The sequence below is a fragment of the Octodon degus genome, unplaced genomic scaffold, assembly GCF_000260255.1.
Source record: "Octodon degus isolate 3935 unplaced genomic scaffold, OctDeg1.0 scaffold00186, whole genome shotgun sequence".
Classification (NCBI taxonomy): Eukaryota; Metazoa; Chordata; class Mammalia; order Rodentia; family Octodontidae; genus Octodon; species Octodon degus.
In genome coordinates, this window is record NW_004524762.1 from 138,552 (window position 1) to 153,193 (window position 14,642).

Genomic DNA, 14,642 nt, shown 5'->3' on the forward strand with positions numbered 1-14,642 from the left:
TTTTTTTTTTTTTTTGCTGAACCGGGTATTGAACTCAGGCCCTTGTGCTTGCCAGGGAAGAACTTACTCCACTGAGCCATCTCCATGGCCCTGCATCTTGCACTATGAATTACCACTGAGATAACAATATGCAATGTATTAATTATTGAAACTGTCCTATTAATCTGTTTTGAAACTGATTGCTGTTTTGCAATAAAATTAATTTTAAAAATGCTACATGTGCAGTTCTTGGGCTTTCTGGGGAGATAAATATGTGCACCAGCTAGAGGGCAAAGAGTCAGGTCAAATTCTGTCTTACAATCTCTTTCCATATGCCATCTGCCTGCTCTGCAGTGGAATTATATTCGAAGCTTGCCTTGAGGGTATTAGGATCAATTCTGCAGGAGCAAGTGCAGGGTCCCTGACCTTTCAGGGAGGATAAAATATCTCAGCAGTTCTAGGGTGGCTAGGCTGGTCAGATTTTGTCTCCTATCTCCTTCTAGCTTGCAACAACCTACTTATAATTGAGATCTACTGGAGGGGCACCTTAAGGGTATGAAGCCAAATTAGAAGTGAAGAGAATAGATGCCCAAATGATTTTCTTTTTGTAATCACATAGTCTCTTATTTCCTTTTTTGTGATGTCACTAAACATTGGAAGATGTTTAACCCTTACCCACTGAAAAAGAGACTTTTAATTGTGCTATGTATGTATGTGGCCTACTTACCCCATAGAGGCAAAAAAGAATACAGAAAAAAGTATGAATTTTGATAGACTTATTTTATTTTTTAATAGATTGCAAATTTAAAATAAATTATTTGCAAACAAAAATGAATATAACAATAAAAACTGTCCAAAATAAAAATGAAGAAAGAATATACAGATCAGTCATAAAAGTTCACTGTGTCAAAACCAAGAAACTTATATTCATATAATTAGAATTCTCAAAGTAGAAAGGAGTAGTAGGCAATAAATGTTTAAAGATTTAAAATTTCTGAATTTAGTTCAACTTATAATACCACATTTCCAAGAAAAATGAACCTTTTGCAAAGACATTTAAATAAAATCATATCAAGATACTCAAAAATGAAATTGCAATGATACTTATTTTGAGTTTCTTTTCTTTTTTTCTTTCTTTTTTTTTTTTTTAGGAACTGGGGATTGAACTCAGGACCCTGCACTTGCCAGACAAGAATTTATTCTACTGAGCTATCTCCCCCCCAGACCCATTAGATTTTTACAATTAGAAAGATAGTGTAAGAAGAAGGAAAATGGTCAAAAATGCCTTGTGCTCTAGTTCTGCTTGCATTAAGAAATAGTCCTTAACTAGTTTTGAAATGGAGATGTGAACCACAGGACAGACAGGCACCTCAAGCATCTAGGATATTCCTTATCTCACAGCCTGAGGCTGCCCCTCTCAACCTCTATAGGCTAAAGACAAGACAGGATTTTTTTTTTTTTTTTTTTTTTTTTTTTTTTTTTTTTTTTTTTTTTTTTTTTTGAGGATTGAATTCAGGGCCTTGCACTTGCCAAGGAACCGCTTATTCCACTGAGCCATCTCCCTGGCCCCCAGGACAAGACAGTCATAATCACATCCTTGCCCACCATTACTGAACTCCAGAATTCCCCTACTCAACCTTCTAGTCTAGATGGGGCTTCTAGGTCAGCTGTAGTCCAGTTCGCTATAGGGGTAAAATCATCCTTACCTGATTCTCTGGATTCCAAGAATTCAGAACCACTAGCCTCATCTGCTACTGCTGCCTAAAACCAGGCCAACATAAGAGGAACTGTTGTAAAAGGCTCCACAAGCCATTCCCTGACTTTGAAGTTAGACTCTAAAAGTGAGGTTTTACTCACTTCACTCTGAAGTGAAGGAGCCAGATCTCAGATTCAACCTTCCAGGGAGTCCAGAAGGACTGAAAGGCCATGGAGCTGTCTTATCCCTTTGCCTGAGACTGTTATCTCTACATGTCATCCCATGAAGGAACCCTGAGTAATCATGACTAGAGAAAAGAAATGCTTACTACCTAGATATTGCACCAGGTCCCTTTGTCCTGCTCCAACTCTGACCTTCCTTCTAGTTATCATACCTCAGTAAAATTCTTTAGAGGATCCTGCTTAAGCTCTAACTGAAATGGATTTCTCATCATTTGCTCTTTTTGTCATTCTTAAGTGCCCGGCTCTCTTCTTGGAGAGATTTTATTCTATCTAATATAGGCCATCTTCCAAAATCAAATGGTATTTGTTATTGTAACAGCACCACAGGGGATCCTCTGAAATTATAAATATTAAGTGTTGTGTGTACATTCATGATCTTTCTGCTAATGTCTCAATAGCTGTTCAAAGTATTAGACAACAACCCAATGACATATCAGACTCAAAATTTGCCTAGACCCAATCTTTATGCTCTTTATAAAAAGTCGTTACTGTCTCATCTTGGTAAAAATCTTAGTTGACAAAATTCATAGTTATCCTTTTGCTGTCCTTATTTGGCACAAACATATTGAATTATTTATTTGCATTTGTTTCTTCAAGACTTCAAGGCATATGCTGACCAAAAGAAAAATGCCTCCTTGTTACAGAGGTTACTCAGAACCTCTGGGGGGTATGTCTGACTGCCCCTCAACAAGTATGAGCCCTTCATCCTGAGAAGCCAAAGCATTCATAGCCCATGATTCCTTCATGGCAGTGCATGCTACTTCTTCTGAGGAACAAATGTTATAAGCAGCTGAGTTAGCTGGAGACTATACCCATATAATGGATCCTGTTTCTGTTGAAATATGGAAAGATGTATGAAAATGTTTTGTTTTCTATCAATGCTCTTTTCTCTGTTATAAAAAAGTCAGTTTGTGGGGCTGGGGAGATGGCTCAGTGGAATAAGCACTTCCCTGGCAAGCGCAAGGGTCTGAGTTCAAACTTGGGTTCTGCCAAAAAAAAAAAAAAAAAAAAAAAAAAAAAAAAAAAAAGTCAGTTTGAGTCAAGAAGCATCACTTTTTTAAAAATTTTGTGTATTTGTTACAGGGTCTCACTACAAAGTCTGGTTTTGCAGTGATCCTCTTGTTTCAGCCTCCCTAGTGCTGGGATTACTATGTTCCACCAGATGTTTAGACAGCTCAGCTATCTCTTTTGCCCCATGGAGCAGCACTCTTGATGGGAGAGAGAAGTGGAAGTAGTTAATCTCTAGTTCTGTGTAAGAAGCAAAAGGCTGATAAACTGAACTGTACATTTCTACTTTAAATTTTCAGGAATATATATGAATGAACTTTTTCAAATATGATCAAAGAATGTCTGAAAGGAGCTTCTGGAAGGGGCACAGGGAAGAAGAAACACAGAATTCAGGAAACTTGATCCTGGGAGCCAACCACCAGAGGAGAGTAAATTACCATGGACAAAGCATAACTGGGGTAAATTGTGTTATTTCTCAGTGGAAGGGCAGTGGAGAACAGAGTAGTGAGTCTAAGCAGGGCTCAAGAAGTGAGTCTGACACTTCTGAAAGGCATAACAATGATCAAGACCAAATGCTTTCTCCAAGTAGGTCTCTGATCTTCAGCAAAACATGCCCCAAATTCAAATGTTAACACTGACTCAAAAAGTTACCATTGCTAAGCTCAAAAGGAGATGAATGATCAAAGCAGCTGAATGAGGGTCTCTCTACCCTGTCACACATGAACTGTCTTAGCAGACACCTGCTCAATCAAAAAACTCCTCTGTTCCTTCTTGAAGGAGCATGGATTCTGACTCCCTCACACCCACAGATTAGGTTTATGAAGGCTATAAAGGCTGCCTGCCTTTGCTTCTCTTAGAGATGGGCATAACTGTTGGCTTTTTCAGGACATTCCAATTAGAAAGACAAGAAAAGAATTACAAGACTGCAGAGAGAAGCACACTAGCATTTCCTGACACATATAACAATCATCTTCTTCAGAGGGGAACTTCTACAACCTGTTCAATGGCCTCTGGCTGACTCCTTAGACATACTTTTTCAAACTTGAAAACAATTAAAAAGTAAAACAGTGATTCCACCTTGCTGTCTAAAGGAGAGCTGTAAGCTTTCTGATGACAGCCAAACAAATCAGGAAATGAATAGAGGCAAATCAGGCAAGCAGTATAGAAATAAGTCTCAATGAAAATATAAGGAAACAGCAATGCAAGGCCCTGGGGCAAGACCCTCAAGCCATAAAAAATATCCTGTTGAGGAAAGAAATTCAAATCCATCACAAGTTTTCCAGCTCTCAAATTTTACAAAGGTCAAGCAATTGATGAAAGGCAAAAGTAACCAGCAAAGTGCAGATGATAATTTTGATTACCTCAATAATTCACAATAAAGAGCCATGAGAAAGAATTTTGAGGTGCTGTGAAAAAACAGCAAACTCTTAGCTCCTTCCAATATCATGGTGGAATGTCCCAAATGAAGGAAGAGAAGCATAACTGCCAACGTTTTGGATATGACACATGGGGAGTCTGTGCAACCTGACATCCAGGATGAAATTCAATGGAGAAATCAGGTTAAGAGTAAGAACAGTTTATTGAAAATGCGGTTGTCCTAAGAAACAGTAGGGGACGCTCATGGTTGCCACAGAGGTCAATCATCAGAGGTATTGTGTATAGCAAACTCACAATGAGTGTACAACATGGATCAAACTCCAATGAACCTTTAGGCTTACAAGTATGTCCACATTGGTAGTGTTTCTCCAGTTTGGAAGTGGGGCATGGAGTAAGTGTATATGGCTGACATGATCAACCTTGGCTTTTCTATCACTTTAAAACAAGGTGATTTGTAGGAAGGGATGGATCCAGGCTGATGTTTCCTATATGAACTCAGCTCTTGTCATTGTCAGAGAAGCTTGGGTCCTTCTTGTCACTTAGAATGGCTGTGGTCCACATTGTGGATCTAGTTCTTTCTGTGGGCATTGCTTCCTGCCTCCCAAGGGGAAGACATTACACTGTTTAGTCGTTCAGAGGAGATTGGCAAGAAGGCTTTCTTGCTACCTATTCAGCTGTTTTCATTGTCAGAGGAACTTGAGACACTGCTTTAGTGAGAATGACTGTGATACCTTTTATGCAACCTCTGGGTCTTATAAGGATTATCATCACCTGTACCCAGTGCAGAAACTTCAGCCTGCTAACACAGATGTATCATCGCATGAGCACAGCCTTTCTACATTCCACCAATGGCTTTGTGGTTTTCTACTGTGATTCCATGGAACAAACTTGTTTGAGACAATGTCAAGGGCTTTAGGGTTCTGGAGGGTCTCATGGGTGTCCACCAATATGCAATGCAGGCCCTCAGGTGGATTCTTTGCTTCTCTTGCACATGGACACTTTCTGTGCATTCTTTTGTAGTTGACTCTTTAGTTGACTGTGATAAAAATAAGGGTACAAATAATAGATTCTGTTTGCAGTATCTTCCTTCCAGATATTGACTATAGCAAGTCTCACTGATATGTGTTTCTTCTATCACTTTAAATTAGTTGAGTGTGTTCCTGCTGTCTACATCATCCTAGAAGAATCAAAAGCATCACACAACAGTGAGATATAGACAGCCATGTGGACACCAACACAGTGTCTTATAGCTAAATCTTGGAAGCAGCCCAAATACATCCTAACTAACAAATTGTTAAAAAAAAATGTGTGTTTTTTAAAATTTACAGAAATGGAAAATTACTCAGTCGTAAGTCAAGGTAAAATTGGAACATTTATTGGTACATTGCTTTGGCACCGTAATGATCAGTGAAATAAATTGCATGCTCATGTGTAAATATTACATCATCTCTCTGGTGTGAGAAATTAAATATGTATATAAGAGAACAAATGTACAGGAGATTTTCTGGAATAGAAGAAACTCTTCAAAAGGAAAAGGAAAATAGGGTTGGTGCAGGGGAAGGGAAGGAAGGAAATGAAAAAAAAGGAGAAAGCACAGTAAAATAAAAGCCATGCTGTCTGACTATGAATGTCTAGGTGGCTCTAAAGAAGTACTGGGAATAAGAGTTTTAAAAAGCAGAATCAACATATATCATGTACAGAAACAAATTGTACCAAGGACCATGAATTTTACAAAATTAATTGATGTTAGGCTTTAATTAAGGCACATTTCATTCTAAGAGCAGCTCTTTCCTTCACTGAATACAAGACTAGTTGGGCACATTGGCTGAACACTCGCTGGATGTTTCTATGGTCCATAGCACAGGTGAACTGAGGATAGCAGTGGCAGTCCTCATTGCCACTAGCACTAGTGATGCTCAAAAACTTGTCACAGATGAAATACTTGGCCCGTGTCACATGTGGGTCCTCTCCAGGCTCAGGAACGACACCATCAGGAGTAGTGTAGTGAGCAAATTCTGGAAAGTGGTCCTCAATCTTTGATTTCCCAGCAAGGACTTTCTCAGCCAGGAGATCTTGCTTGTTGAGGAAGAGAAGCACACAGAAGGGGCGGGGACATCTGCTCCAGAAGGACCTGAAAATGTTGAGAGCCTCCTGCAGTCTGTTGGTTCCCATGAAATTCTGGTCGTAGCTGCTGCTATCCACCACGAAGATGATGGCACTGAAGTTTTTGAGGATCTCAGCCCATACCCGGTTGATGTGGTACAGCCCGTTCATGCACAACATGTGGAAGTTGACTTCTTCCACTTGGAACTTGGTATCAAAGATTCTTGGGATGTGGAGGCGGCAGCGAAAGAGATCCTCAGGTTTCGGCTTATAGTGGGGCTTTCTGATGACATCGATCTTGTCCAGAAAGTAGCGAGAATGGTCCAGCAGCCCAGTCTGCATACAGCGGTCATAGCAGGAGCGCACGCCCTCATCCTCCCAGAGCGCCTTGGCGTGCTCAAAGAACTCAGGTGGGAAACTGAAGCTGAGCTCGTCCCTGGCACCCAAGATGTAGTCCACTCTGAACTGGTTCTCAGGGTTGGCCAACTCCGCTGGGGGCCACAGGCTGCTCATGGCCAACAGGACGTTTTCAATTGCTTCCTTCAGGGAGTTTCTGACCTTCTGCACTTCAGTGGCCCGCTGACTAGCTCCATTAAACCCTGGTCCACGCAGCATCTTTGCCTGCTTGAAAAGGGTGCTTTTGCCAGATTCCTTGGGCCCCAGCAGCAGCAGGTGGTGTGTGGGTGCATAGAGTCGCTTGTCTTCCTTTAGCTGTTTCTGTGTCCTTCTCACCTCAAATAATTCCTCTTCCTTGTCCTCCCGTTCTTTCCTATAGATCCCAAAGCAGCTCATGGCAAGGCGGGAAGATGAGGCCTTGATGCTGTGGGATGGAAGCTGAAGTGTCAAAGGCACCACTGGCCCAGGAGACCTTGGTGCAGGCACAGGAGAACTTGGTCTACGCCCAGGAGACTGCACTTCTGGTCATAGAGCAGGATTCATGCAGTTTTTTCAGTGCACTTCTTCCTCTAGACTCCAGCCGAGGGTGGTCACTTGTGTCCATCAGGTTGCAGTGTGAACTCTGAGTGCTGGCCACAAGAAGAGGCAGGGGGTATAAAAGGAAGAGGTGGGTAGAACAGAGGGCGGGAGCCATGCAGGGACAGCCCTGTCTTCATCCCATGTGTTTTCTGGTTGGAGGATCTCAGACTGAGGCCAACCCCAGTAGGAAGTGCTGGAGGCCTCCTTCCCTCACCTGTCCCTGCACCACCTCCCCTGGAGAAAGAGGACCTCAGGGAAGACACCACCCTAGAGCAAATGCTCCAAAGCCCTTTTTTTTTTTTTTTACTTGAGACTGGGTCAGTCAAATGAGATCAGGCTGATCTTAAATGAACTACGTAGCCCAGAATGGCCTCAGAGTCTACGAATCTTCCTGACTTAGTATCCTAAGTCCATTGAACATTTTTAATTGATCTGTACTCTTTTCTTGTTTGTCTTCATCTGCAAATCTTATGGGATTTTTTAGGTTTCCTGACTTTGATTCTTGGATTCTGACTAGTAATCCTTATGAATAAGTAGATGATTTGCACATGGTTTTTCTCTCATTTTGATAGCTGACCATATTTAATTGTTTCCTATGCAGTGCACTGTCTTAGCAGTGCTGAATCTTTTTAATTGGATGCAGTACAGTGTGCTTTCTTTGCTTTATCTTCCTAAGCTAGTAGTGTCATAACTGAAAAATGTTCTCTAACACAGTGGGAGAGAAAGTTCACACTGGTTATTAGCAGGTATTTTATGGTTTGGTATGTTCTGTTTGAGGCTTCTCTTCTCTTAGGTTGCATTTTGTGAATGATATAGATAAAGATCCCATTGGTTTTTCATTTTAGTGTGCATTTACCCAGTGTAACAACTGCCTGTTATTGGATAGATGAGGTTTCTCCTTTTGTGTAGAATTCTTGCCTTTCCCAAGCATTAGTAGTTCTAAAAGCAGAGTTTCTTCTGGATTGCTATTGTATTCCATTGGTGGGTATATATGTTTTATGGCAGCAACATACTGTTTTCCATGGCTGAAGATTTGTAATACAATTCAAATTCAGGAGTGTAAGACCTCCATCTTTATCCTTGATCAATATTCCTCTAGATATTTCACGTCTTCATTGCCTCCATGCAAATTCTACAATTTTTCTGTTTCCATGTGGAAGATACTATTGGAATGGTAAGAAATTGCATTGAACCTCTGCGTTGTCTAGGTTTGTATGGATAGTTTGACAACATTGATTCTTCTGATTGTGAAAATGGTCAGCTTTTTGGATGCCACTCTTTAATTTGAAGATCTTTTACATTCTTTATTAAATTTATTTCTGTTATTTTTCTCTGTTAATTAATTAATTGAATTTTGGGACAGGGTCTGCAGGGTATTCAGGGTCTCACTACATAAATCTGAGTCCTAGTGATTCTCCTGTTTTCTGCCTCCCAAGTGCTGGGATTATAAGCACGTGCCACCACACCTAGTCTCAATCGAAGTCTCAGTGGGTCCCACAGGCGGGGCCAGCAAGGCACACTGATGATGGAACTCTGGTGCTGCGCTCTGCCAAAGCAGGCACATTAGTATGCTGAGCTATCAGGCTGGCCCTGCTAAGAATATTTTTCATTCCATGCTACTCAAAGTGGACTTCTTTTTAATGCTTCTTCAATGGAGTATAGTTAGTATTTAGAAATGTAACTAGCTTCTCTATGTTGATTTTGGGTCCTGCAAGTTTACTAACATTGTTTACAGTTATGTTTCTCAGCATAGTACTAGGGTTTTCTTGTATAAGAACATGTTATCTGTAAATGGAAGAAATGGTACACACTTTCTGCTATAAAGGCCTCCTACTTCTTTTCTAGTCTAGTTTTTTTGATTAGGACTTTCAGTTCTATATGGTAATAAGAGTGGTGTATTGATCATACTGCTGAGGCTTAAAGAAGAACCCTGAAAGGCACAGAGGAGAGATTTATATTATGTCACAGCTTCAGAGAACTGTGTTACAGGTGTCTAACTCTGGGAAAATCCAAGATGGCTCAGGACATTAGAGGCGAAAACTGCTTGATGCATGGCAGGAAAAGAGAGTGGGAGACAGAATGTGCAGAGGCACAGAGAAGGGACTTTCCATGCCACAACTCCGAGAGCCATTGTGTTCATCAGGCTGTAGCTTCTAGGCACATTACGTTTGAAATTGAAGGACAATGTGCTTAGGAATGAAAGTTTGTTGCAATTCATCTTTAATGAAGTGAGTAGCTATGTCATATGCAATTTTCCTGTAACCTTCTGAGAAAGTGGGAAATATCTAAAAGACAAAATGATAGTCTGAATTCACCATCTCATGATATCTTACTACTCCTGTATTACCTCATAGCATATGAATTGTGGCCTTCCAAATTTATATCTTCATTGGGAAACGGAGAAACATTCATCTCAGTGCCCCAAAGGAGAAAGAAAACAGTTGAAGTCACAAGTGAGTCACCTTACATTAGAGTGACAGAAGTAGGTCATCTTATCAGAAAAACAACATCTAGTTCCTTTTTTGGCATTTAACTTTAAACAGATGATTTGTTTACTATTTCCCAGCTCCTTGAAAGTAAAGTTTTATTTTGAACTTCTGCCTTTTTTTGTTATAAAGTGAATCTGCTGTTTACTTTTGGAACTTGTTGAAGAAAAATTCTCTTTTTTTTTTTTTTTTTTTTTTTTTTTTTTCCAGTACTGGGAATTGAAGTCAAGACCCTGTGCTTACCAGACAAGTGCTGATTCTATTGAGCTATCTCCCGGACCCAAAAATTACTCTTAATCTTTGGTCAATTTTTTCTAAAGCTATCTTTAGAGGTTATAATTCTTTCTTTTAAAAATTATTCTATTCCAACCCTATATGGATTCTATTTACATTTTAAATTTTTTCTCATGCTGGGGAGATAACTCAGCTGCCTAAGTACCTACCTGGCAAACAAACACATGGGTTTCATCTCCGGGATGGCATCACGTATTGGCCCTGGATCACTGGGCTCCCAATGCCTGCCACAGAAAAAAGGCATGGTGCAACATCTGGGTAATTGCAGTGCTCAGAAGTGAGAGTAGGATCACTAAGACTCTGAGCTGTGTAGTGAGACACTACGCAAAATAAGTTACATAAAAGATTAAATTTGTTTTCCCTCCTTAATCATTTAATACTTCTGATTGACATCTGCACTTCCATAATTGCATGCACTCTTTCCACTATTGGGGGAAAACTATACAAAGATTTTATACAGTTAGGTAATTGGCATCTGGCCTTCTTTTTGTTGGGATTGCTATCTTCCAATCCATGAGATATAGGGGAAATAGAACTCCTAAACTTCCAGCTATCAGACAAATCAAGATCATATTCCCTGAATCAAAAAGCACGAATACTAAGAGTTGAAAGACATTAATATTTGGAAAGGTTTATTGAGAGACAGGAGATCCTGAGAGACAAGAGGTGTCCAAGGGCATTGTTTTGCAGCCCTCTTTTCAGGTCTATCACATACAGAAATGTCACAATGTGCAAACAACACAGGTCAAACTACAATGAATAAGAGAATTACAAGTATGGCCACTCAGCTAATTATGACCCAGTTGGGAACAGGGACATGTAGCGAGGGCATACGGCTGATTATTAACCTTGGCACGTCTATGATTTCTGAAACAGGTACTTTTGGGAAAGGCCTTGGTGCTGGGTCACTGCCTGCATGTCTGATGCATATCTGGGTTTAAGGGCCTGGGAAGGGCTCATTACACTGCAATCACGTTCTGCTCATGCCTTGGGGAAACATGCAAGCCTAGGCCCTGTGACTTCATCTTGAGGCCTTTCATTATTTAGCTGCTCTTCTTGTCTAAAATCTGGAATCTTTATTTTTTGGTAACTTCCTTGAAACAAGGTTCCTTTCTGGTTTGGATTAGTATCTAACCCAAGTGTTTATAATACATAGGAGGAGGAGATTTTATAACTTTTGATGGTTGGCCTTTTTGCACTATTTGAAATAGGCTTGAATTATCTCCATCCTTCAGGCTAGCATTGAGTTCTCTAGGTAGTGCAGGTTGCCCTTAAACTCACACTGGTCCTCCTCCTTCAGCCTCTCTCATTCTCAGCTTGTAGGTGTGTGCCCACACACCAAGCTTTTATACTTACTTTTTGGAAAGAAGGGCAGTGCAGTGCTATTTGTACTTTTAAGGTAAATTTTTAATATTCTTAAATATAAATCTTAGTAAGCTTTTTCACATTTCATTTGTTTTTTTAAGGTGCTAATGAATGAGGTATTAGTAGCATGTGCCCTATTAGTCCTTCAAGTTCCTGAAAACCATAGTGAGGTATGTGAGTCATTTTTGTTGTTATTCTTTGTTTGTTGACTTTTTGCCAAATGTCTCACTTTGTTGTTAAGAATAGCTTTGAAATCACACTGTAGCCCTGACTTGTCTAGAACTCACAACAGTACTTTTGCTTCAGCCTACAGAGTGCTGGTAGTACAAGCGTGTGCCACCATGACCTACAGTCATGATGATTTTACTGCCCCATACATGTTTAAAACATTAGGACATTTTTCAAAACTATCTTCTTCCTCTTTACCTCCAGTTATGATCATTAGGGTGAATCAATATATGTCAGAGCTCTGCCACAATTAGCCAGGTTAATGGCAGTATGCATTGTCCTCTGACTAACTGACAAACTAAACCCTTTGTGAACTGAAGAGCAGATGATAAACTGAGTAAAATATGTACTGAAACTTACCCCTTTGGAAGGAGTTAAATGATTCTGTGCTTGTTATTTGATCAGTAAAATGAGCGCTTTTTCAGCATTCTTTTTGACATCATCCAGAGAAATCTGGTTCAATACAGAAAGCAATTGGATACAATTTAATAAGGAAAATACTTGTTGAGGTAGAATGTAATATTAATTACACTCACCTTCATAGAAATTGATAGGTTTGAGAGGCAACAGTGATGGCAGTGGCACAGCAGAGAAGCAGAATTAAGGGTATGGGAAGCCTTTATTAACTTTAAACACAGAGAGATGATTCAGCACAGGGAGATGCGCAGGTCCTCTGGCCTGAGACAGGGAGCCTGAGACTTCATGGAATTTTGGTAGGGGTGGAGATTGAGAGGCAGGTTTAGTGACACACAGGGAGCTGATTGGAGGCTCCCTTGTGTGGGAAGAAAGGTAAAAGGAAGTTACATCCAGGGCTGGAGTGGGGAAGGAGGAGAAAGTGGTCAGTGGGAAGATAAGCCCTTGTTTTGGAGATTCAGCCATGTTGGATCAGGGCCATGATAATTTGGCAGTCTGTACTCGGGCTGAAACCTAGCAGAAATATTCCCTGTCCTGGGTTTTACTGATAGATTTCTTAAATGCTGATCTATCAGATATTTAAGTATTAGATATCTTCTCCATGAAAAGTTAAGAATCCATGCATTGTATATTTATACAGTGAAAGGAAAATGAAGGTACATTTGATTGCAGAAATTTTTAAACTCTGATTTATAATTTGTAGTATATTGTTTCAACTTTATTTGAATAGATTGAAACTTTAAACAACACAGGAGAAAAATAGGAAAAGCAGAGTATTCCTCCCCTATTGTTATGAGCCATCCACTGTCAATCTCTAGAAACAGTTTAATGCTACATTTCATGATATTCTGATATTCCATTTTATAATACAGCTCTGTTCTTTTAAAACTTGTGGAGCAAAACAGTGGATTTTATGGGCCCTTTACTTAATTATCTAATGTTAATTTCTATTTTACCATTATAAGAGCTGGCTATGCATCTCAGCACCTATTCCTCAGGGATGCAAGAAGGAATCTAAGTGCTGACCACTGGGCATGATGAACGGCAAGGTCTGTTCCAAATGTGGCTCAAAGTGAGGGCCTTGATGCTGGGTAAATAACTTGCAGTAGTCCAGCCAGAGGCCTGTAGCCCAAGACAATGTCACAGCCAGTCGCTATCAGCAATTTGCTCTGGGAAACACAAAGTTTAGTGATGAAAGCTAGAAAGCCTGTGCCAGGGGGATGAAGGATCTCTGCTAGCAGGCTGAGGGATCTGCATTGAAGCCAGGAAATGATGCTCATGGTAAAGACCAGAGCTACCCCAAGAAGAACCATAGCCATCATCAGCAACATCAAGACCCAAGCTTCTATGAAAATAATATTCACTAAATTTGCATGAGCAAAACCACCATGACAAGGTTCTCCAGAATCAACCACTACCAGTCTTCTTTTCCTATTTTCTGTATGTGGTGTTGGCAACAAACTTCAGGTGGACCTTTTACACTGAGATCCCTAGTGACTCTGTTCAGCTGGGTGCCACAAGTTGCCAATTAGATAATCTATCACAATGCAGCTGTGGTTAACTTCAAAGCCAGACACATATGCACAATCATTGACTCCTGTGGCTCTTTTGGGCTAAGTGAGCATGTCTTCCTCTCAGATCTACATTCATATAACAATTACATATATACAATTCTATTGCACTCAATCCACACAAAATCAAATTTTCAAAGAGTGCTTAAAACCACAATATTTAACTGAATACATGATAGACATGTGCCTAAAAATTATATGAAATCATAATAGGAGAACTATTACCATCACACATCTACTCACGAATAACTTATAACATCAGAGCAGGGCAGCACCAAGCAATGCGCCAAGGAATCGCCTGCATTTCAAGTGTACTCTGGTAAAAACATCAGGTCATAGTTCCATTGTTCTCTTCCTATTCAACAATCATGTTTTGCCCTGTATCATCCTTGCAATCTACAGGTACATGAGATCCTCCCCTCTGGCCAGATGTTTCTCAACACCCTGCTAGATTTTGCTCTTAATTTTCTTTTTTTTCCCAAAATTTTATTGAGAAACAAATAGCAATGAGACAGTTTCAAACCAAATTGGTAGCACAATTTCAATAATTAACACATTGCATACATTCTTCCTAGTGGTTAATTACTGTAGAAGATGCAGACTTGATAACGTATTTACAAACACCATTAGAACAAATTGCTTTATTCATTAAGAGAATGTAAATATATATCTATCCTAACCACTTTGAATACACAGATACAAAATGGACATTCATTGGTATCCCCTTTTTTTTTGTTAAGTTCCATCATTTAAATATTGTAGGTGTGTAAACTCAGCAAAATATTCTAAAAAAGTTCAGTAGTCGATAATAGTATTGGGTCTTCTGCTTGAATGGCAATGTCAGAAATTGTTGACCTGAGTCCCCTACTGCTCAACATAACACCATGGCTTCACGTCTTATACT

At 39.9% G+C, this 14,642-nt stretch overlaps 1 protein-coding gene across 1 annotated transcript in view; it reads right to left on the reverse strand.

Moving 5' to 3' along the window:
• Positions 1 to 6,048: 6,048 nt before the first annotated feature.
• Positions 6,049 to 14,642, reverse strand: part of LOC101565321 (guanine nucleotide-binding protein G(s) subunit alpha-like) — a 29,566-nt gene continuing 20,972 nt past the window's right edge. Inside the window, exon 2 of the mRNA XM_004643947.2 lies at positions 6,049 to 7,322. Coding sequence (XP_004644004.2) covers positions 6,049 to 7,322 — 1,274 coding nt within the window. The remainder of the gene's footprint in view (positions 7,323 to 14,642) is intronic.